At 61.0% G+C, this 23,858-nt stretch overlaps 1 protein-coding gene across 5 annotated transcripts in view; it reads right to left on the bottom strand.

The window, feature by feature from the left end:
• The window catches only part of KCNC4 (potassium voltage-gated channel subfamily C member 4), a 42,652-nt gene extending 19,262 nt beyond the window's left edge, over positions 1-23,390 (bottom strand). Inside the window, exons 1-4 of one of the 5 annotated variants that reach the window (XM_056123226.1) lie at positions 22,764-23,390; positions 12,401-13,337; positions 10,316-10,522; positions 5,490-5,948 (exon numbers count right to left, since the gene is read on the bottom strand). In XM_056123226.1, the coding sequence (XP_055979201.1) occupies positions 5,893-5,948; positions 10,316-10,522; positions 12,401-13,337; positions 22,764-23,387 (1,824 nt within the window). In that variant the 5' untranslated portion in view covers positions 23,388-23,390 and the 3' untranslated portion in view covers positions 5,490-5,892. Of the gene's footprint in view, positions 1-5,489; positions 5,949-8,466; positions 8,739-10,315; positions 10,523-12,400; positions 13,338-22,763 lie in introns of those variants that run through there. The other 4 variants (XM_056123227.1, XM_056123225.1, XM_056123230.1 and 1 more) reach the window with 4 other exon arrangements.
• Positions 23,391-23,858: the final 468 nt, after the last annotated feature.

The following is a 23,858-nucleotide window of genomic DNA, read 5'->3' as shown; positions in this document are numbered from 1 at the left end:
CAGCTCTTTGGCTGCTGGAGGGAGACTGTATGGGAGGGACCCAGGGGGGTCAGGGGAGAGGTGGTGAAGTCCAGCTGTAGAGCTGAGGTCAAGAAGAACAGGGAATGAAGAAGATGGGGGACCAGCTTTCAGAGCCCAGAGAACTGGTCAGTGGGTTGCAATGTGCCTGATGCATTAAGATTTTAAAATTTTATTTATTTAATTAGCTTTTTTGGGTCACACTTGGCGATGCACAGGGGATACTCCTGGCTCTGCACTCAGGAACTACTCCTGATAGTGCTCAGGGGACCATATGGGATGCTGGGAATTGAACCCAGGTTGGCCGCGTGCAAGGCAAACGCCCTACCCGCTGTGCTATCACTCCAGCCCCCCCCCCCTTTTTTGTAAAATTTTATTTATTTACAGAAAGATTTTAATCCATGGGTCTCTCAGCCTGTGTTCCCCACTGGAATGCAAGTTCCCTAAAGGCAGGGATCCTAGATGATTTGTTCACTATTGAGTTCCCTAGGACTCAGAACAGCCATTCAGTAAAGGTACAACGCACATGGATGGAACTAAGGAGAAATGGATGATGCCGCAGTTTCTCACTCAGCCCTGGGAGAATGATGGTAGCAAAGGGAGGGAATGAAACGAGGAGGGAGGCCGTCACGCAAGAGACAGATGTTCCCCCAGAGAGGTTAAGCAGGCAGTCTGGGCCACTGCCCTACACCCCAAGGCTAGGCAGAGCCAGGAGGAGAAAGGGCTCGGTCTGCACGGGGAGGGATGGAGGTGGATGGATGGATGGAGTCGAGGGGGCTCTGGGCTGCCCCTCTAACATGGCTGTCTCTAGCACGAGGAAGGGCAGGAGGCCGTGAAGGTGCACGGGGTCCCTTAGGGAGTCGCGCTTGGAGAGACAAAGGGACTCCCCAAACCCCCACCTGGTCTGGGAAGCACGAGTCCCCTCTCAGCTAAAATACTGAGTCCTGCAACTCCGGAAGGCCGTTGTGGAGGAGCCTGAGAAGCGAGGGTGGGCAGGGCCCCCGCTGTGCGTGGGCAGGAGGAGAGTTGCCAGCACCAAGACCAGGTCTCAGGTCACCTCCTGGCTTCCTCTCCTCAAGTGGAGCATCTGCAACCAGGCCCAGCTGAGGGTGCCCTGGGTGGGGAGAGCAGGTCCAGTGTCCGTGGCAGGACTCGAAAGTTGGGCACTGTGGGACCAGTGGCAGGGGTACCACAGCCCCAGGTGCCATCTGCAGGGGGCCCTGGAGCGGGCAATGAGGACAGGTGCTCACTGGGAGGGAGGCTGCCAGCCCCAGCCAGCGCCCCCTCAAGCCCACCCCACACCTCCAGCCCGGCTTCTAACCCCTGGTGGGTGAGAGGAAGGGTGGCACGGAAGTCCAGACTAGAGGAAAGCCGGAATGAGATCAGGATGGGCAAGGCACTGAGTTCCTTTTCAATAATCAGGGCTCGGGGTGCCTCCTGAGTCAGAACTTCTTCATTGGAAGTTGTCTTCGAATCCAGAAAAGGGTCCCCAGAGCCTGCAACCCCCAAAGGACCATCATCTCCACTCCGCGGGACGGCCTTCTGCGATATGGTAGTGTGCTGAGAAAGTTCTAGAGGCCTCAGCTCCAGCTGCTCATGGTGCTACCTGGGCTGGGGTGGAGGAGGAGGGCGGGTACTAGGGAGCAGATTGGGGCTGCCCTGTTGATTGGGGCCAGGGGCTTTCAAGATCGAGTCCACAGGTGAGGGTCTTTATTGGAACCTGCTCAGCCTCCTGAATGCTTCCTGCTTCCAGGAGAAGAGAAGAGTTTAAACCCACTTCCTCTCTGATGCTTTTTGTCACCTGAAAGTAGGGGTCGCTTGCGTTTCTTCTCCAAGCTAAGGGGTACCTTACATGATTTGGATTCCAGGTCAGACTCTCTCCCAGCCACCTGCTTCTGATGACAGGGGCTGGAGAGATAGTAGAGGGTAGGGTGCTTGCCCTGAATGCAGAAGACTCAGGTTCGATCCCAGGTACCCACATGATCCCCTGAGCCCCACCAGATATAATTCATGAATGCAGAGCCTGGAATAACCCTTGAGATTCAACGGGTGTGACCCAGAACCCCCCCCCAAAGAAAATATAGGGGTTGGAGCGATAGCACAGCAGGTAGGGTGTCTGCCTTGGGTTCGATTCCCAGCATCCCATATGGTCCCCCGGCCACCGCCAAGAGTATTTCCTGAGTGCATGGGCCAGGAGTAACCCCTCTGCATTGCTGGGTGTGACCCAAAAAAGCAAAAAAGAGAAAACCAAACACACACAAAAAAGAAAAGAGAGTGCAGTGAGTTGCACATGGAAGACCCCAATCTCTCCTTGAGGTGGGCATCAGCTCCTGATAATTAAGTACTGGGGCTTGAGGAGAATTCCTAAGGAGAAAGATTCCTAAAGTGGGGGAATAAGGGGAGAGAGAAGGATGGGTGAATTGGGCTGGGAAAAAAAACACAACAAAAAACACCTTTGCTGTGTGAATGAGCTGTGAAGAAGGAAATGGAATCATTGAAGTTACGATTAAAATTACAAAGCCCATACAGAGGTTGAGGTGCTTGCTTTGCATGGTTCTGTCTACATGGTCCTGGCACAACTTCACAGAGCCAGAAGTAACACCCCCAGCAGCATCCTGTGTGGCGTGCCCTCAACCCCAACACCAGATCACATAGGCCTGGTCCAAAGACTAGACCTGATGCCCCACTTCTTTTAGGTATCAGCAAAGCACTGGCCTCGCGCATCTGGGAGCTGCTGGGGTTCCACTCAGCTTTGCCACTTACTGTCTGTATGACCTTAGAGATGAGCTGACATCGCTGTGCTTTCTCCTCTGGGGCAGAAGATGGAGAAACATCCACCGAGGATGTGTATGCAGAAGTGCTGCGCACACACACACACACACACACACACACACACACACACACACACACACACACACCTCTTCCTCACTGACTTCTCTTCCTCTTCTATTGCAGTGGAGCAAACGGATTATCCCAGGCTCTAAACATCCGTGCGTGTCCCAACACCAGCTTTTTGTTTGGAAGCCGCACCTGATGGTGCTCAGGGTTCACTTTTGCCTTTGGCTTCGGGGAACACTCCTGGTGACGCTCAGGGAACCGTATTTGGCATCAGGGATCAAACCTGGACAGCTGCACGCAAGGCAAATGTCTTAAGCCCTGTGCCATCTCTGCCCACCAGTGTCAGTTCTGATCTGCATGGCTTTCCATTCTTTTAGTTGGTTTTGGATTTCATTGGATGGTGGTCAGGGGTTACTCCTGTCTCAGTACTCAGCGGCTACTTCTGGTGGTGCCCAGGGGACAGGTGGGATTCCTGTGCCCCAGTCCTCTGAGCCATCCCCTCCAGCTCCCATGTCCTCTCCTTCTAAACAGGGCCCTCACTGGGGACCAACTCCAGCAGGGGCCCACAGGAAGCCAGAGCCTGTCTTCCTCAAGCCTGCAGTTGGAGGCTGTAGGGAGTCTGGGCCTTCCTCTCTGAACTGCAGCCCTGTACACACCACCCCTCTCCCCTTGGGGGTCTCGAGGCGTCCCAGTGAACCAGGGCTACACTTGGTTCCCACAGGAAATCCCCCCAACACATCCCAGCATCTGGTTCTGCTGGGCTCAGGCTTCTTAGCTCCTATTCAGGGAATGGTTCCACATCCATCTATAAACACAACAACAACAAAACCCACCCGGCATAGGCCATTCTGGATGCAGCCCCGGTGCGTAATATCATTATGGAGCCAGCAGCACATCCCATTATCTCTCAGCGAGCTTCTCCCAGGCCGGCCTGGCTGCAAATGGCTCTTCCTGGGGTGGGGGGGGGGGGGGGGTTGTGCTCAGGCCGCTCCGGCCTTCACTGCGGGAGGAGATTTTATCCTTAATTGACAACTGGATGCCTGCCACACCTTGCTTCCCCTCCCCTCCCCTCCCCTCCCCTCCAGTGAGCAGCCTGCCAGTCGGATGCTTTGCCTCTCCCCTCTCCAGGGTCCTGCCATCCTCACCCCTGCTCCCCTGGGTGCCCCTCTTTCCACCACGTAACTCAACATGGACAGCTCAGAAGCCCCCGGGACAAGGGGACGGCGGGCAACAGTTCCTGGGGTGGGAGGGTCACCCTCATGTGCGCACAGGATGCGGGGTGGGTCTTTCTAGTCCGTGTCTCTGCAGCAGGGACGCGGTCATCCACGTTCCTGACAGAGAATGTGTGTGTGTGTGTGGGTGGGGGGGGGGGGGGCTGACGCCAGGCCCTTCTAAAGTTTGGAGTTGAGAGGAAAGGGAGTAGGGGCAAAATCAGACCCAGCCCAGACTTGGGGGTTGGGGGGACGGGCCAGATGAGGAGGGGTCGGGGCTTCTTCAGTAACAACTGAGCGCTCAGCCAAGGGTGGGGACCCTTCTGAGCACTCCAGGGACCCTGCAACCAACCAATGTATTGTGAGCAGTGACAGGAAGGGCCAGGACCACCCCCCAACACACACACCGGTCTGGGCCCAGGAGACCCTCTGTCCCCGTCCTGCAGTGGTCCCCAGAGGGGTCACCCCTCTTGGGCCAGGGGCTGGTTACATGGCCTTGGCATACTCGGGCCAGGGGCTGGTTACATGGCCTTGGCATACCCGGGCTGGGGCCTGGCCCTGTAGAACCGAAAGGTGGGGAGGGCCTGAGGCCAAGCTCCTCTGCAGAGTGCTCAGAGCACTGTTAGGAGCCAGGGTTGCAGGGTTCCCTGAGCAGGCCCCAGGGACCGAGCCGAGAGGGGAAGTGGAGGCAGGCAACACACAGTGGTGAGGCTCCGGATGTCTTTATTGGGCTTGAGCAAGAGCGTGACGGTCAAAGGCATGCGGACAGGGCGGCAGGGCCCGGCCAGGCGTGCCTCAGACACACGGGGGACGGCGTCAGACACCGGGGAGGTGCGGGGAGGGGAGCGAGGGGGGCAGAGGCCGCGGCTGAAGGGGTGGCCAAGCCTCTGCTATTGCACACATCCTCTGGCTGGAGGCCAGGGTGTACGGTATTGCAGCTGGCCTCCCCGAAGCGCCCCTGCTCAGACCCCCGGGCCAGGCGGGCAGACAGACCCCTTCCCTGCCTGTCGGCCCAGCAGCATCGAGAACAAACAGACGAAGGAGACAGAAATAACAAAAAATGGAAAAAAATGAAAAAAAGAACAAGACGCCCCCTCAGTCCAGGTCCCAGGGCAGGTGGGGGAGCGGGCGGGGGGTTAGGGTGGGGGTGGCTACAGAGGAACCCTTCGAAGTCCCCCCTTAACTGGGGCATGGGGTGGGAGGTAGAACCCCAGTCTGGGGTGGGGTGGGGCTGGTGGGCCAGCGAGCCAGCGTATGGGAGTCTACCCTGGGCCTCCCACCCCCCACCCCAGAAGGACTGGAAATTCCCAGGTGCTCTTCCCCTGGGACATTCCACACACATGTTCACCAGAAAAAGAAAAACAAACAAAAAAAAAAAACGAAAACCAAAACAGGGCACAGGGAAGGAGAAGCAAAGGGGCAGCGGGCGTCGGGGTGGGGCGTGGGCTGGGGCTGGGGGAGGCGTGGGGAGACGCAGCCTAACAAAGACGGACCACCAGGAGCAGAACACTACACACGAGAGTACAGTATGTATGAATATAGATACTATGTGCGCATACAGAGATCTCTGCAATGTACAACAGAACACAGCCGCCCCGGCCTGGCCCGCCCGAGGGGCACGCGGGAGCTCTTCCACCAGTCCTGTGCCGGCAAGGATATCTGAGTCCTCCCAGGGGCAGGTTCTTGCCTGGGTTCCAGAGTTCTCCCTAAGCCTCTGGCTCTCTGTCTGTCTGCCCGTCTCTCGCTCGCCGCTGCCGCTTTAAGAGAGGGTGAGGACTTCGGCTTGGGCATAGTTGGACGAGAGGGCATCTTGGCAGGTCTCTGTTTAAAGAGCACAGGTGTGAGACACTGGGACGCACGCTTTCGGCTCAACCGTGCCTTCTGGGGGGGGGGGGGGGGGTGCAGCAAGAGAAAGGGAGAGACAAAGAATGAGAAGTTAGCGGGAAGCCGGCAGCCAGCCTCCTGGGCTGCAGGCTGAGGCAGAGGCAGAGATGCGAGGGATCTGGGGGGACCCAGCGCAGAGAGATTTGGATGGCAGTGGCGGGCCAGGCAGAGGCGGCAGCCCCTTGGGCACCCCCCTTCGCCACCTCAGCTCCAGCCCAAGGAGACTCAGTGGTGATGGCAGGGCTCCAGAGACCACCAAAGTCCAGGGCAGTGAGAAGAGGGATCCCAGCTCTGGCACCAGAGGAAGCGGGGAAGGTGACTGTCCAAGCCCCCTCCCAAGGGCCTTGTCTATGCCCTAGACTTGCTATGGTCCTGAGGGGCTGGTGAAGGTGCCCGGTGCTCAGGCCAGCCAGCAGAGTGCCCCCTAGCTGAGGCAGTAGTTCTGGTCTCAGGAGTGGGAGCCAGTGAGCCCTGGGGGAGGGGGTATCCTCAGCTGGGGCAGCAGTGTCCTTGGGGGAACAGCAAATTTTCTCTCTGGTCAGGGCACAGGAATCCTTTCAAAAGTGCTCCCAGCCCTGGCTCCAGGCAGGTAAAGATGGTCCCCACCACCGAGTGGCCTGGGCTTTCAGAATGACCAGCTACTGTCTGTCCTGCCCACCACCCTGGGTGCTGGGAAGGGGTCCTGGAGGGGAAGATGAACAGCTGCTGTCGGGGCAGCCCAGTGGGGAAGCTTCTAGAAGTCAAGGGGGATCTGGGGTAAACTGAGGTCCAGGCAGACTCCCTCCCCCCTTGCACACAGTGGGGCTCTCCCCCTTCCGGGGGTGCTGGGAAAGTCGGAGGAACGGTCAGAGAGGAGGTGGGCACATAGCCCCTACCTCAGAGGTTCCGTTAAGGCAGCCCCGGCTCTCTCTCACTAGAGCCCGGCTGCCCAAGAACTGTGGGGAGCCGTTTCCCCAGAATCGGGGGCTCCAGCCTGGCTCTCCTGCCTCCCGTCGCTGGGACATCTGTGCCCAGCGGAGGGGTGCCGTGAGCAGGCCCATCCCTGTGGGAGGAAGCGAAGGAAGGAGGCGGTGGGTGCCGTGGAAACTTGGGCTCTTGACAACTTGAGGGTTGCCACAGAAATAGCCGCCTCGGCTCCCCGCACCAGAAAGGCAAGGAAAAGGGGGCTCAGGCACATGGTCCCGGAGCTCTCCGGGCCTGGGCTGGCCTGCCTGTGAGCAGGGAGGGGGAGGAGTGTCTGTCCTGCGTGCCTGCCCAGGTCCCTCAGAGGGGACTGACCTAGACACCCCTGTGTCTCAATGCTCTGGGTGGGCCTTGGCTTTGAGAGCAAGTAGGCGGCAGGCCCCACAGACCAAAACAGGTTAGGAGTGGTCCCAGGGGACCCCTTGAAGAGATTGCTGCAGGCTAGGGCACTCCCGAGTCCGGGCACAGAAATGGGGGTGCTCCTGACATGGCCTTTCACCACTCCCACCCCAGTGACACAATCTCATCCATCTCCCTGGTCACCTTTAGAGGTTGCCCCCTCCCGCTAGATCCCCCAGGTCTCCTGCTGCGTTCCCCAGTTCTCTTCCCCCACCCCGAAAAGACCAGGGAGGCCGGAACCTTCCCCAATCACTGGGGAGACCAAGTTGCATAATCTGATGCTCACACTGGCCTGGCACTCAGCTAGGCTCGCTGTCAGGTCTAATTCCCATCAGGTGAAACAGGAAGTGTCTTAGCTAAGGTGTTCCCAGGCTGGGGGGTGGGGGGCGGGGGTGAAGGAGCCTCACTCCAGCACTGCCTGCAGCTCAGCATTCTCTAGGTGGGGCAGGGCACCTGCAAGGGAGCAGGTGGGGTGGCGGGGGGGGGGCAGGACGGTTGTGTCCCCACTTCCCCTGCTTGGCCCCTGCTCGGGGTGTACCCCGGCTGGCGGGCTCGTTAGGTAAATGAATACACTTAATTATAGAAATGAGCCGAGTCTCCGGTTCTGGCAGGAAGACAGAGTGCGGGGCTGGCAGGGAGTGGCAGGTGACTCAGAGCGCAGGGTTGCGGGGCGGAGGCAGAAGGGGAGCGCAACAGCCAACGGTCCGGGGATGCTGAGGAAGCAGAGACGCCATGGCTTGGGGTGCAGCTGGGAGGTGGGGCTCCTGGGGGGTGTCACCCCAGAATCTGGGCCCAGGTGCCCCAGAGAGGAGGGGTCCCTGAGCCGGGCAGCCAGTCCCAGAGCTGAGTCCAGGCCCCTGACCGGAGCCGGGGACCAGCAGGTCTCTTCCCCCCAGAAGCCCAGAAGCAACCCTAATGCCCTCGACAGCAGCAGGAAGACCCCACAGGGCAGCCTGACTCTCGCTGGTGTGGGTGAGGGATGGACAGACAGACAGACTCAGTGGTAGTGAGTGGGAGGCCACGTGGGAAGTGCAAAGTGTATCTGCCCTGATTGAGGTGGGGCCCCAGAGAGGGGCGGCGGTGCCCTCTTCACTCAGGATGGAGGTGGCAGGGGTCTCCCTGATTGTCCTAGTTGCCCCAGATCCCAGATTCTGGAGTCCAACATTTCGGGGGCCAGAATCCCCAGCCTCCTGCCCAGCGCCCCAGGCCACCGCAGGAGGAAGCAGGCTGGAGGCGGGTTGTGCCCCCAGTGCAGCTAAGGGGCCGAGCATCTGGGTGGGGGGCTGGCGGGGGGGCGAAGGGTGGGGGGAAGCAGGAGTTTCCTTGCAGGGTGGGGCGAGCTGAACCGTGACGCCAGTGGAGACAGCCCCAGACTGCTTCCTGCGGCTCCCGTTATGTTGGTTAGACTCCAGGACTTTTCACGGCCTTGGTGAAGAAAAGGCACAGGGGTCAGAGGGCACGGCAGCCAGGGCAGCCTGGGGAAAGGTGCCCGGTACGCGGGACTGCGGTGGGGGGGGCACGAGTGCCACACCTGCTCGCCGGGCCTGTTTCCTGGCAACCCACCTGTTCCCTCTGGAAGGTCACTCTAATTGGCTGAGCTGTGCGCTGGTTGCCAAGAAGCATTGTGGAGGCATCTTGGAAAGCGAGCAGCCGGGTCCCACGAGAGACAGCCACGGGGTGCAGGCACCCTGCCATCTTCCCTCCGTCCCCCCCCCCAGTCCCCGCGTGCTGCCCCTTCCCAGGTGAGACCCAATCTCCACTCCTCTAGGTCCCTCAGCCTGCTCCCGCATGGCCTCTCGCCCAAACTGCTGAGTCTCAGCACACAGGCTGGATGCAGGGTATTCAGCACTCCGCCAGGCTGGGGACCCCCTGGCTTGGCTCTGAAGAGGCCAGGCTCTGGGTCGGGAGTGCTGGAGAAACAAGCCCATCTTGATCCTGAAGATGGTGGGCAAGGGGGTAGGGGGTCCAGGAGAGACCCCACCTGCTGCCCCTTAGCTAGGCCTCTGGGCTCTTTGTGGCCTCGTGCTGGGCTGCTACAGACTCTGCCCAACAAGGCAAAAGACCCATTGTGCTGCCAAGGTGTCACGGTACCAAGGAACCCCATGGGTACAGAGCTGAGCGGGCCAGGGAAGGGGCCCCAGGAGGGGCATGGGCTGGGCAGGCCAGACCAGGCCACGTCTTCAAGGCTAAGCTTCACAGTCATCCCCGCAGCAGCCTCTGTCCCTGATTTCCTCAACCTTGCCTTGGTCTGGGGTTTGGGGGACACTGGGGAGAGTGGGGGTGGGGGATCAGAGTGCAGAGGGCTGGTGAGATGGTATCAAACCCATGGAAAAGCTTTGTCCTGGGTGGATCGGGGCTGGTACCTCGGGAGCTCAGGTAGGGACCCCATCAAGGAGGAACCAGGTGGTCGAGTGAGGCCTGCCTCCTCCCGTCCCCGCTGGCCCCTGGCGGCCCCTGCTGTCATTTAGGCTGTAATCACTTGTCCCAGCACTGCCTATGGCCCTGTTGCAGGCCTGGGACCTGCGGGAGCATCCCGCCTCCCTTCACAGGACGCCAGGGCTGCTCCCAGGGGCTCTCCGGAGCCCCCACTGCACCTCAGGGGTGATGCTCTCTTCCTCTGGCTCTTCCTGAAGGGCAGAGCTAATTCCGGGGGTGGAGAATGGGGGGGTGGGGGGGTTAAACTGCAACTTCAGGGCCCTGGCACAGGCAGACCATTCTCTGGAGACCTCCCGAGCACTTACCCTTGACTCCTGAGAGCCCTAGGGGAGCCCCAGAGAGGAGGGGTCAGGCTGAGACTGGGGGCGGGGCAGGGCCCATTCTAGCCCACCTGGGTGGGGGCAAGGCGAGGGCCATGCCAGGACCTTCCTACCCCGGGCACCCCTCCTAAATGCGGGGGCGCGTCCAAGGCAGAGGAGATGGTGGCCATGGCTTCCGAGGCGGAGGGGAGCGCAGGGCGTGCGGGGAGCTCTGGGGGGCCTCGGGCCCCGGTCCGGCCGCCGTACCTTTGCGCACGCTTCCATCGGCACAGGCGTAGTCCCCGGCGCTGAGCAGGAAGCAGGCAGCCGCCTTCTTGTTCCTATCGCGGGCGGTGCCCGCGCGCCGCAGGGCCTGGCGTTCCTCAGGGGCCGGGCCCGAGGCCAGGGGCTGCGTGAGGCTGGCCCCCTCCTCGTCTGACAGCACCGCGCTGGCATCTCCATTCTGCTTGGAGTCTGGAAGGGCAGACAGGAGAGAGGCGGGGTGAAGGCCACCAGGGTCTCTCGGATCCCACACCTCGAGGGCCGCGGTCCCATCCATCCGAGGAGGGGGCTGCTATGCAGCAGGGCCAGGAGGTGGCCCAGAGTCTTGAGGAGGGTGCCGCCCGGGTGCCAGGACGCTGCCTGGAATCAGATACCCTGCAGCAGGGCCTCCCCATCTGCCACCTGCTGAGTCGGCTTCCCTCCAACAAGGCGGGATTGGGGGGTACCAACTCTCCTTAATCCAACATTGGGGCTCTCACCACTGGGACCCCCCGTAGACTCTGATTCTTTTTTTTTCCCCTTCTTTTGAGTCACACCCGGCGATGCACAGGGGTTATTCCTGGCTCATGCACTCAGGAATTACTCCTGGCGGTGCTCAGGGGACCATATGGAATGCTGGGAATCAAACCGGGGTTGGCCCCGTGCAAGGCAAACGCCTTACCTGCTGTAGTATCTCTCCAGTCCGACCCTGATTCTTAGGCACCAGCAGCCCAGCCCTCTGCTCTTGGGTTCACCTGTCTGGGGAGGGCTCTGGAGATGCCATTCTGCTCCCGGGGGCTCCTCCCAGCACCCACTTGCTCCTCAGAGAACAGTGAGGGTGTAGCTGAACCCTGGTCTGAATGGGGGAGCCCCTGAGTTTGGCCCTGGCCCTAGCCGGGATGGCCTCACCACAGCAGGGGCCTGCAGTGTGGGGTGCAGCCAGGCCCTGGAGGGTCCTGTGCAATCTGAACAGGTCTAAGGGCAAGTCACCCTGACTGGGAGAGCAGAGTGGGGACCCGGGAGGGGGTTCTACCTGGTGGGGGAGAGGGGGAGCTGGAGGCACACTATTACCCCAAGGTCCTTCCCCGGAATGATGGTGGATGTGAGAGGCTTGTCCAATGGACACCCACCCCCTCAGGCTGGCATCTGGGGCCGAGTTCTACATTCCTGGACCCAAACAGGAGACCATGAGACTCCCAGCCCAGGCCCAGACTCCCAAGGGCCTGGCCTCCAGCAGCTTCCACACCCACCACGTGGACCCCACACCCTTCCTCCAAACTACCCCCCCCCCCATGCTACGGGTAAAACCGCCTCCCCTCCTGTGTTCAGACTCTGAGAAGCAAACTCCCCCTGCCCCCACACCCCAGCCCTGGGCAGGTCTGCAGCCCCTGGTGCCCCACCCCATGCAGACCGCTCTCTCCCTTCCTCTCCCCATGCCATCTGGGCCACTCCCTCCGGCTCTCTTCCCTCCTAGGCGAAGCCCCAGCGCCGGCGAACAGAAGGCCGCCTCCCACTGCTGTTACGTTGGCACATTTATTAGGCCAAGAGACAGCAGACGCGGGCGCTCGCTCGGGAAGAAGTGATTCATGTGTCGGTGCACCTTGGGGGAACAGCTGCCCTGCGTGCCAATTAAGGGTGGCAGCCCCCAGCGCCGCAAAGGGCCGCCCCCTGCTCTGAGCACTGCCATGCTGGCATGCCCAGGTGCCACAGCCACGCCTGGGGGTACGGATATGGGTACTGTAACCCAGTTTCCAGGGAAGGAATCTAGGCGCAGGGAGGGGAGAGTTGGTTGGGGCTCGGGACATACTCAGCCAGGTAGGGTGGCCAAGATGGACTCAAGAGTGCCGTGCTGGGCTTCTGCCGGACAGTCCCCATGTAGCCCAGCTCGGGAGAGATGCTCAGGGGCCGGCACAAACAGGGAGCAATGAGGTTCCAGGAGAGACCCCGGCCCTCCGTCTCAGCCTCTGAGGCACCGCGGCATCTCTCACAGGAGTCCAGAGCACTGAAACACAGTCCCAAATTCCAAGTCCCCAAGGCACACCCCTGGCCTCTGGGATGTGGGGCTATTCCTTCCCGGCCCCCCAATCTTACCTGCCCGTTTCCTCTCCACCAACCCCTCTTCAGGGGCAGGGGGGCTGGCGTCGCTGTAGGTGCTATCCTGAGGAGAGGTGCCCTCAGACTTGCAGTAAATGGGTGACCCCAGCTGGGGCGGCCGGGGCACGTGCTTCTTCCGTTTCTTGGGCAGCTTCTGCTTGGCCATGGCCAGCGAGTAGTACATGCCGAAGTTGTTGACGATGACAGGCACAGGCATGGCGATGGTGAGCACGCCCGCCAGCGCACACAGCGCCCCCACCAGCATGCCCGACCAGGTCTTGGGGTACATGTCCCCGTAGCCCAGCGTCGTCATGGTGACCACAGCCCACCAGAAGCCGATGGGGATGTTCTTGAAGTCGGTGTGGTCATTGCCCCGCGGGTCGGAGGGCCTGGCGCCGATGCGCTCGGCATAGTAGATCATGGTGGCGAAGATGAGCACCCCCAGGGCCAGGAAGATGATGAGCAGCAGGAACTCGTTGGTGCTGGCCCGCAGGGTGTGGCCCAGCACCCGCAGCCCCACGAAGTGGCGCGTGAGCTTGAAGATGCGCAGGATGCGGACGAAGCGGACGACACGCAGGAAGCCCAGCACGTCCCGGGCGGCCTTGGACGACAGGCCGCTCAGCCCCACCTCCAGGTAGAAGGGCAGGATGGCCACGAAGTCGATGATGTTGAGCAGGTTCTTCACAAAGTCCAGCGTGTCAGGGCAGCACACAATGCGGACCAGGAACTCGAGCGTGAACCAGAGCACGCACACGCCCTCGATGTAGGTGAGGATGGGCTCTGTCTCCACCTCCCGCCGGAAGCGCACGCTGGTGACGTTCCCCACACGGTGGATCTCTGTCACGTTGCGGTCGATATTGAAGGCCTCATGCGTCTCCAGGCAGAAGGTGGTGATGGAGACCAGGATGAAGAAGAGAGAGGTGAAGGCCACCACCTGAGGGCAGAGCACAGTGGGGGCAGCGGTCAGCAGTGAGGTGTGGCCAGCTCCACATAGACGCTGGCTGAGGGCAGGGTTTGTGGGTCGATTCTCAGAGCAAGGGAGATGGGATCCAAAGGCCCCGTCTGGAGCAATAGAGCAAGGATCCTGGCCCTGCCAGCTCTGCCCACACCTCACTAGTCCCACCATACAGATTAAACAACGCAAGGGCAGAAAACAACTCAAGGAAATCATGTAAAAAGGCAGTTCAGTTCAGATGCTGGGAGTAGGCCTGTGACTCTGCATTTCTAACCAGCTCTGGGTCTGAGGCAGGCTCAGACCCTACTTGGGGTCAGGAGGCTTTTTTTTTTTTTTTGCTTTTCGGGTCACACCCGGCAACGCTCAGGGGTTACTCCTGGCTTTGCACTCGGAATCACTCCAGGCAGTACTCAGGGGACCATATGGGATGCTGGGAATCGAATCTGGGCCGGTCGCGTGCAAGGCAAATGCCCTCCCCGCTGTGCTATCGCTCCAGCCCCGGAGTCAGGAGGCTTTAAGCGATGGTGTCAGCTAGGACTGGAGGTGCAAATTCTCCCTCCCCACTTCCTTCCCCCACCCCTACCTGCACCCCGATACATGGGATGAGAAATACTAGGAGAGGTAGGTTTGGACACTACGTCTGAACAAACCTGCCGGTAATTCTGAACAGCGGGCAACATGGGGGTCCAGGACACGGGGCCGTCCCCACAAAGGGCAGGGGGGCCGCTGGGCCTGGCGCTGAGTGGCGTGCAGGTGGAGATGGAGCTCCTGCCGTACCCCTCTCCTCCTGCCCTCATTTCCGATCGTCTCTCCACTCCCCCCCTTAGCAGGGCCGGATGGCAAGAAGTCCCCAGAGGACGCTGGGCACTCCCCAGAGCAGGGAAGGGGGTCTGCCTGGAGAGCCCCCGCCTTCCAGAGGACCAGAATTTCAGCGGACATTGGGCTAGAGAGTCAGCGCCGATGCACACAGCTGCTGAGAGCTTGGCGAGCATGACAGCGGCGCAGCAGTGCAGCGGCTGGGTTTAAGTGTCCGATGATTATGAATGGAGATGAAATGCATGTGTAATAACACCAATCCCGGGGCCTTCATCTGTTATTCATGCATTGCCATTCACCACTCTCAGGATCCCGTGCTGGGTTCCACAGCCCCAGCGTCGTCCTCGCTGCAGGTGGGGGGAGAGGCTGGCCTGAGTACTGAGATTCAGCAGATGGAGGAGGGCTATGACCCCACCCGACTCCCACTTGGTAAGCCCCCATGGCACCTGAGCATGGCACTGCCCCCGAAGATATTTTTCTCACAGGCAGGCTGCCCCGAGAGATGGGGGCACACCCTGTTCGCAACCGCAGAGCACCAGGGAAGGAGGAAGGGGCTGTGACCCTCACACCATGCCAGGGCTCCAGACTGAAGGGGAGCAGCCTGGTGGTGGGGGGGGCGGGGGAGTATGGGAACTGGTATGCAGCTGCTATGGCACAGCCAGGGCACTGTGTGTGTGACTGTGTGTATGTGTGTGAATGTGACTGTATGTATGTGTGTGCATGAGTGTGGGTGACTGTGTGAGTGACTGTGTATGTGTGTGCATGAGAATGCATGGCTGTGTATGTGAGTATGTGTACGTGTGTGTGTGTGTGTGTGTGTGTGTGTGTGTGAGAGTGCGCACGATTGTGTGTGTTCGCCTTCTCACCTCCAGTCCTCTAAGAGGCCTCAGCACCCCATTCCCACAGGATCAGGAAGGTTGTATACTGGCCTCAGGTCGCACAGCCCAGAAGCAGGGGTGAGCATACTTGGTTTAACTTCAAAGACCTCCCCCCCCATTCTCCGCAAACCACATCTCCCCCTCCTCAAGCCCCCTCTGAGGGAAGGGCCCCTTGGGCAAGGGAGGGGGGCTCCCTCTAGAACATTTCCCCTTCCACAGCAAGCACATGCAAATGGGCTGACCCCCAGACCAGCAGGCAGAGGGGAGCCAGCACAGACCTGATCCCAGCTGGGCCCCCCACTGCTCCCCAGCCCTCAGGGTAGAGACCAAGTTCTTTCGTTGGGGGCTGGTCTTGCTGCTGTGAGCTCAAGTTAAGGCACTATAGGAGGCCTGAGGCCAAGGGCTCATCTGGGGCTAGTGGCGGTGACTACCCACTGCAGGGCTGCAGGGCTGTGTGGGGACAGTGTAGCCCCTCCTCCAGGAAGCACAGGAAGCAGGAGCCGGCACTCTCTGAGGAAGAGTTAGCCAGGAGGAGTTAGGCACCTCTGGGGAGCTGGGGTGTGGGGTTAATTAGTGATGATGTGGAAAAACAAGTTCAGAAAGAGCCATCAAGGGGTTGAGAAGGTGCAGAGAGAGGGTAGGAAGCATGGAAAGGGGTTAAAGAGCACAGAGAGGGTCAGAGGGTGTGGAAAGGGGGCCGAGCTGCCCAAGTGTCCTGGCATGGCCCCCGTGGGGATGCACCATCCCTCCTGCTTTAGGGACCAGCCCGCAGAATCCAGCATGCTCACTCACTTGAGCTTTTTTCATTGTCTCAGGAACGTCCACCCTCTCAGAGATGGGGTGGGGGCATGTGTCCATTTCTCAGAGACCCAGGAGACCCAACAGAGGGAAAGGATTCAAAGCCAGGTGTCCCAACCCTGGGCTCCCATTCCTGACACCTCCCTGGCGGGGCCCAGCTAGTTCTGCAGCGTCTCCAGGGTTGCCCCCAGAAGCCGGCCCTCCCTGGGAAGATGAAGGTGGCCCGGTGACAGGATCCAAATGACTCCCTTCTCTGGAAACCAAAAGAATTTTCTCAGTGTAGACCCTGGTGCCTGACTCCCTTCTGTGGGCGGCCACAGGGCTTCCAGGGACAGAGGCCCAGGGCAGAGGCGGGGCATGTGCACCAACAGTCCCTAAGGAGACATCCAGGCCAGGCCCCGGGTGTCCCACTCAGAACCCCTGTGCTCGGAGCCGCCTTCCTGGCCGCTGCTGGGGAAGAAGCACAGAGCACCCAGCCCTCAGGGGATGAGCCCCGTGACTCTGCGCCCTGGCCTCCCTGCAGAGTCAGGGCAGCATGAGTGCCATGGCAGGACAGGGACAGCAACCAGGAGCCCCTGCAGGCAGCTACTGAAGGGGAGGAGGATCTGTCGCCCCACGAATTACAGAAGCTTCTAGTTCATCACTCTTTCTGCTGAGGTCTTTGTGGCCGACTGTGGTGCAGACCAGGGGCTGGAACCCGGGACCTCGCACAAGCATTCTGGCAGAACCCCATTCCTGTTGTCTGGGTGGAGGCTGGTCCCCATGGTTGAAGTTGCTGGTTTTCTTCAGGAGGGACAAGATTCTGCTGGAGAGTCGGGGTGACCAAGGGGAAGGACTCATGAACTGGGGTCCAGCAGCTCGGCTCCTGGTGCTGGGAAGAGGTTAGAGCATCATCCTGTGGGGTCCCCCGGAGACCCTCTTGCTGGCAGATCCTGTTCTGCTATGGACTTGTTTGTTTCCAGGCACCAGGGGCTGCAGGTGGCAGCCAGCCCTGTGACCAGTGTCACCCTGGACTGTCCTTGGAGGGTCTGTGAAGTCACACACTTCTGGGCCCTGCACGGGACTCTGCTGCCTGCTGGGAGATCTCCTACCCATTTCTGAACCTCTCTGACTCTCAAGCCCTTTGTTCACAGATCAAAAACAGCACCAACAGTGTCCAGGCTCCAGGCAACAGCAGGAAAAGGCCACATTCCCCTGCCCCAGACACCTCACTTCCCAGCAGCCTTAGGGGCAAGGATGAGAGAAAAAGGGGGTTACTGGGTGAGGGAGGAGGACCATGTCAGACAGAGTGCTCAGGCAAGATCTCCAGGTCACAGTAATGACTCCACAGACCAATGAGTGATGAAGCTCTGGGCTTTGAGGGACCGACACACACCATGCAAAGGCCCTGAGGTCACGGTATGCTCAGGTGTGTGGAAGAGACAAGAAGGGGCCAACCCACCTCACCAGGCCTTTGTAAAGGTAAATTGTAAAGTTCAGCTTGGAGCCTACAGTGCCTCAGGGATCTGGCACAGGCTGGGGGTGGGGGCTGAGGACACAGATGGACAGATAAACAGAAGACTTGTGCCCAAAAGCCTATGTTAAGGATGAAGTGAAATTTGACAACACAGCCAACAACACGAGCAGAGGCCTGCCCAGGGATAAGGGGCTGCCGCAGGGATAAGTAACAGCCCAGTAGTCAGGAGTGCCAAAAAGAGAAAGGGCAGCCCTGAGGGCTAGGACTCGGCTAGAGGGAATCTACCAGGTCAGCAGCTCTGGGTGGTCCTGGATTCAGCAAGGCAGGGCAAGGGCTGTTGTGATGCAAGGTCTGCCCTGGGACAGGATGCCTGAGTCCCAGCGAAAGGACCCCCGCCCTCACTTCCTTTTCTCTCACGACTCCTCTAAGACTCTGGCCATGGCTTATTGCCACCTCAAGTCAAATCCAGATCCAGCCTCTGTATGTTCTCACCAAGCCAACACTTGGGGGCTTCCTCGGGCTGCCCAGGGCCAGCAAGACCAGGTCCCAGGAGGATTTGGTCCAATCTGACCCCCGACCTGGATCCAATCATCCAACATCTGCCCTTTCCCGAGACTGCCCATCTGGGTCACCTATACTATCTGTCCTCTGCTTCTGTTGCTCCCCTGGCCAGAAAATCCCCTTGTCCCTAATTGCTCTACCTACGGGGAAGGTTTCTCCCTTTATGGATTTATGTATAACCTGCCGCCTTCTAAAAATTGCTCAGGGAAGCTAAGAAATTAGCCTGCGAGGCCAACCCTCCCCACCCGGAGGCTCCTCACTCCAGCTTCCCCGCACACACACGCCCCTGAACACCATGTCAGAGACAGCTGGAGGTTAGCACTGCCTGCTCTTATCTTCAACTGCACTTTATTATCTAAGGCACCTTTCATCTCATTTATCCTTTAGTGGGGGTCACACTGTCCATTGGCCCTTGGGGCTACTCTTGGCTCTGAGGATACTTCCGGTGGTGCTCAGGGGACCGCGTGGTGCCAGGGATGGAGCCCAGGATGTCTGCATGCAAAGTCTGTTGAGCTCTCTCCAGCCCTGCCTCTATATTCTTAATAGGGGCTATAACCAGTGGGGCTGGAGGTGTGGGGGGGGGGGGGGCTTGCGGGGGTCTGGGACTTGTGGTGCTGGGGATAGAACTGGGGCCCACACGTGCTAGGCAAGTGTTCTCCCCCACCTGAGCTCACTCCCCGAACCCTCGACCTTGTACTGTTTGCAGCATTTCTTGTTATCTGTCACCCTGCGCCCCAGCCACCTGGCCTGGCTCTCCAAAAGGAATCACCTCGGACTCAGCTTCACGTTTATCAAGGCCCAATTCGTTGTCTGATATACAGGAAGTGTCAAGAAATGTTTGCTCCGTGACAGACTCCACAGTGGCTGCCAGTTGCCCCCAGTCACGGAGAGACCATCACAAGCCGGGCTGGTCAGCAACACTAGCAGGGGACAGAGAGGGCTGCAGGCGCCGCAACTCTCCAGGGTCAGCCGAGAGCCCAAGTCACCATCACTCAATCTGAAAGATGCCAGCCTCCACCCCCACCCCGTTCCCCAGGGCAGAGCGCCCCAGGGCACAGCAGGCCAGGGTCAAGGGGCCAGGCTGGCACAGGGCTGGTGAGAGGCAGGGCCGAGGAGCCTGGGCACCCTGTTCCCCAGGCCCAGCTGCCTGACACGACGCTCCCCCTGCCTGTTCCCAACTCTCCAAAATAACCCGTTCATTTTACCCCTCCCCCACTTTACACCCCACCCCAAATGGTGCCAAACAGAAACACCTCATCAGCCAGAGGCAAGATGTTCAGAGGCAAATGCCAGTCTGTTCAGAGGTGGAAGAAAACAGGCCCAGAGGAGGCTGGGAGGTGGTCCCAGGGTAGGCTCATGGCCTCCTGCTGTCTGGGGGAGCCAGGGCACCCAGCCCCTGCTCCACGTTCTGGCTTTCCTTAGCTTAGAGCCTGCCCTGCCTGTCACGTAGCTTCATCTGGGTGACGGGGGCCAGGGACATTCAAGGCCTCCTGAAGGGGTGCCTGGGAAGCCTGCTTTCACCCTTTGCCTGAGGAAAGGGAATCAAGTGTTTCCCTCACTCCTTTCTCTGTGTCCTGGGACAGCCCCCAGTGAGAAACGGAGAGCCCCGAGCCCCAGAGTGAGCCATTTGAGCGAGGAAAGAGATGGAGGTGCAGGGCCCGGGCTTGGGGGCCCTAGATCCTGGTTGAGCAGCCCTCGGGGGTCTGTTTCTTCCTTGGTGGGGCTTAAACCTCGGCCTGGCCTGAGCCCATGAGATGCTAGAAGCAGCACCTGACCCAGTTCCAGGTGGATCCCGGGGCCACGGGGACCCTACGGATGGGTCACCTCCTCTTTCCAGACAGGGAAAAACAATCTAGGAGCTGATTTAGCCAAACAAGATCTCACATCCTTAACAGGGCTGATGACGGAGAGAAAGTCCAGTCCTGGAAACCTCGTCATGAGACTGGAGGTATGGAGAGATGTCCTGGGCCATTAGAAACCAGAGCCTCCTGTTTGCCTGATTCTCCAGCTCTGGTCCCTTGCACAATGGGATGCCAGGCAGGCCGTGGCCAGGCTTTGCCGTGCCTGCAGTGCGGACAGCAGGCCCTGGGCTGAGCCAGCAACCACCTACCCTGTGGGCCTGCTCCCCTGGGCCCAGCCACGGAGGAAGCAGGGCTGAGCACTGGGCTGGAGTCATCTGAGAGGAATGGCCCCAAGGGCCAGGCCAATCACTAGACCACAGGTTCCCTGGCCCTCTCTGTTCGCTTTCCCTATAGACCTGGCACAAGGCGCAGTTCAACCAGGTGGGCACCTGGGGCTGACCCTACTGCTCTCGCACAGGGCACCCCGTACAGCACCCCAAGCCTGGGGGAGGCAGGCACCCCCGAGGTAGGGCTGCACACAGACCAGAGGGTAGGGGAGGAGGGCAGAGGCACAGGTCTGGGGTAAAAAGGGGGAGACAGGGAGAGAGGGGCAATGGGGAAATGGTCCCTTCGGTGTTCCCCATCTTCCCTGGGCTTTGAGATTTCATCCTCAGGAGCCTCAGACACCCCAAGAGCCCGAGAATGTTCCCAGTTGTCTCTCCAGCCCGCCATCAGCGGCACAAGCAATCATGGAATGAGGCACAGCTTGGGGTGGGGGGTCTGCGTCCCAGGCCCCGTCCACGTAGCTGTGTGACCTCGGACAGGCAACGGGCTCTCTGAGAGCCGCAGTGTAGCAAGTGGGCTTATGCCTGCTGCCAGTTCATGCGGAGCAAAGGGTCTACAGCGAACGAATGCTCAGTAAAGAGAGGCTGCTTATCGTATCTGATCTCCTTATCTCATCTTATCTTCTCCTTTCCCACCTCATCCTGTCTTACATTATTTTACTGATGCAGGGCAAGAATGGAACACAGGCTGCGAGATCATGGATTTTTCCCACTGAGCCTCAGCCCTGGCCCAAGAGTGGAAGAACCACGGGACACGAAAGTTCTGGACTATGAGGACTGGAGACTAGGGCTTGCTGGCAGGCTCAGCTCTTAAGCATCAGAGGAGACGCTTCACGCTTGGATTACCCCTGAATCCTGCCTTCTTGGTTGCTTCCCAGAGAAGACGAGACCCTACCTGCGCCCCCAACAGACCCCTCAATTGCCCCCCACCCCGGCTGAGGGCCGGGCGTCCTCAACTCCCGGAGCACCCTACTGGGCTGGCAAGCACAACTCATAGAGCCCCAGACTGGCTGCTGGGCAGAAAGTCAACTCAGTGCCCACAGGTGCAGCCCTGCAGGATCCAAGAGGGAAGAACTTGAATGGGTGAGATGCCCCTGAAATCCCAGGGAACTGAGAAATAGGGCCAAGGTCCCTGACCCCCTTCATCTCATTCCTACCTCGCTGGTTTGCCCTGTACTCACTCTTCATCAAGCTAAACTTCCTTCTCCCATTCCCAACTTTGGAAGCGCCTGAACCACATGCCCAGGGCCCTCAGCCCCTCAGCTGTCTCAGCTGCAAGGAAAGAAACAAAGGCCACTGTCTCCAACTTCAAAAAGGTCTCAGCCTCCCAGTGACTGCCAGGGCACTCCTGCACCCCAGCCCCAACTGCTCTGCCCCCTTCCAAGAGGAGCCACAGCTACCCTGGAATTTGTGCCCATCTGGGCCCTCCCTGACGCCCCAGTCCCCTGTCTCCTGCCCAATCCGGGTGGATTTTTCCTTCTGAGACTGAGTGCAGGACGGTGGGGAGGGTAGGAGGGCTCTGAGACTCATTAACGCCACAGCCTGGGAGGCAGGAGACCTCGGCAGCAGGAAGCAGTCCCCAGACCCCTGGCACTGCTCGGTTCTTTCCTGTCTCCCAGGAAGACCCTGGCCCAGGAGATCAGATGCCAGCCCCCAGGCTCTGGGCCCTCTCCAGCCCCGTTTCAGGGTGGTTTTTCAGCACATCTTACCCCCACACCCTTCCTGATGAGGAGGTTGGAGGGTCCTGGCTGGAGCTGGGGAGGAGGGAAGGGCTGGACTGTTGCCTAAATCCGTGGCACCCCTCCACCCCCACCCCCACACCTATTTCAAGTGTAACCTGACCCGGAGCTTTCTGGGAAGCCCATCTGGGCTGCTGCCCGGGGGAGAAAATCAGAAGGAGACCTGGGCACTCTTCCGGCAGCCTGTGGCTGGCCACTGGTCTTAGGGTCCGTAGGGCCCAAAGAGAGGCGCTCTTCCCTAACCTAATTCATCCTGTCCCTGCAGAGGCCTCGGCACCCATGGTGTCCAGGAAGCCTACGGAACAGCCTTCTGACTCTCTCCCTTGGGAAGGAAATTGAAGGCCTCTCCCTAACCTGGTATCTGTGCCCGTCCGGCCCTCCCTGCAGCCCCATTCCCCAGTCTCACCCCCATTCACCCAGGGTGTAGGGGGCGTCTACTCCCAGACCTGTCACGTGCGTGCGGAAGAGGCTGAAGCCCCCAAGTCAGCCTCCAGGAAGTTCCTAGTGCCCAGCCCCTGGTGCTGCAGGCAGGATGGCATGGGGTGGCACTCAAGGAAGGGTGAATGTGAAGGCCCAGCCATGGAGCTGGTGCCCAGTGCAGTTTCCCCTCTCCTCCCCGCCCAAAACCCTGCCTGACCCCTGCAGAAGATCCAATTCCAGTTCACCCTGGCTCCAGGCTCTGGGGAAGTGTGTGGAGGGATGAATGAGGAGAGGGAAGCAGGTGGAAGGGCGCAAAGGAGGACCCACCCCGCCCCCTCCTCAAGAGCGGGGAGGCTGCGGGCAGCCGGCATGAAGTCCCGGTGGTCAAATCAAGAGTGTGGCATCTGCCGGTGCAGAGCAGAGGGGTGGGGCGCTGAGCCCGAGCGCCCCCTGAAATGCAGGGAGGGCCGAGGTGAGCCAGGCATCCCGGTCCTGCCACCCGGCCCGCCCCTCCGCCGGGGCCCCCAGCGGGTGCCCGGGCCCGGCACTCACCCTGGCCGCGCGGGAGGAGTAGGGGTCCTCGAAGAGCGCCCACATGCGGGGCTGCCAGCCGCGGCAGCCCCCGCAGCCCGCGCCCGCGCCGCCGCCCCCGTCGTGGGGCCCGGGGCGCGGCAGGGCCGGGTCGCGCTCCCCGTCGCCGCCCTCGCCGCCGCCCTCGGGGCTCTCGAAGCTGTCCAGCGCCTCCTCGGCGTCGCGGTGCTGCCGGTAGGTCATCCAGCAGCAGGGCTCCACGTCGGTCTCGTCGATGCCCCAGAAGGTGAGCTCCTCCTCGAAGAGCGGCCCGCACACGTCGGCGGGGCAGTGCAGCTTGCCGGTGCGGTAGTAGTTGAGCACGTAGGCGAAGACCCCGGGGTGCCGGTCGAAGAAGAACTCGCCGCCGCCGCCGCCCGCGCCGCCCGCGCCGCCGCCGCCGGGGTCGGCCAGCCAGGCCAGCCGGGTGCCGGGCAGCGTGCGCAGGGTGCTGCGGTAGGTCTCATGGCGCGTGCCGCCCACGTTGAGGACGATCTTCTCCGACGCCGCGCCCCTGGCCATCTCCTCCTTGAGGCATGGTTTGGACGGCGGCTTGTTGCCCGACTTGCGCCCGCGGTAGGAGGAGACGCACACCGAGCTGATCATAGGCGGCGCGCGGGCTGGCTCGGGCGGCCGCTGCCCTCCCGACACCTCCGAGGCGGCGGCTGCGGCTCCGGCGGCCCCTCTGCGTGGCCCTGCCCGCCGGTCCCCGGGGCGGCGGGCGGCGGTCCCCGGGGCGGGCGGGGCGGCGCACAGGTGGTTGGGCCGGGCACGCCCCCGCCCCTCCGCCCGGCGGCCGCGGAGCGCACGGGCCGGGCGCGCTGGCACTGGCGGCGGCGGCGGCCACAAGCGGGGGCGGCGGTCACGGCGGCCGGGGCTGCGCGCGGTCGGCACGGGGCGGCGGCGGCGGCGGGTGGCCCCTCGCCCCCATTCGCAAACCCGGCGGCGGGCGCGGAGGGCGGGCGGGGCCGAGCGGCGCGCGGCGTCCGGGCGGGCGGGGGCGGCGCGGGGCGCGGCGGCGGCGGCAGGAAAACAGGCGCCGGCCGGCCGGGCTCCCGCGCTGGCGGGCCGGGCGGG

This window comes from Sorex fumeus, unplaced genomic scaffold (genome assembly GCF_029834395.1).
Source record: "Sorex fumeus unplaced genomic scaffold, SorFum_2.1 ptg000047l, whole genome shotgun sequence".
Classification (NCBI taxonomy): Eukaryota; Metazoa; Chordata; class Mammalia; order Eulipotyphla; family Soricidae; genus Sorex; species Sorex fumeus.
Note: the sequence above shows the minus strand (reverse complement) of the source record. Positions and strands in the feature narration are given on the sequence as shown.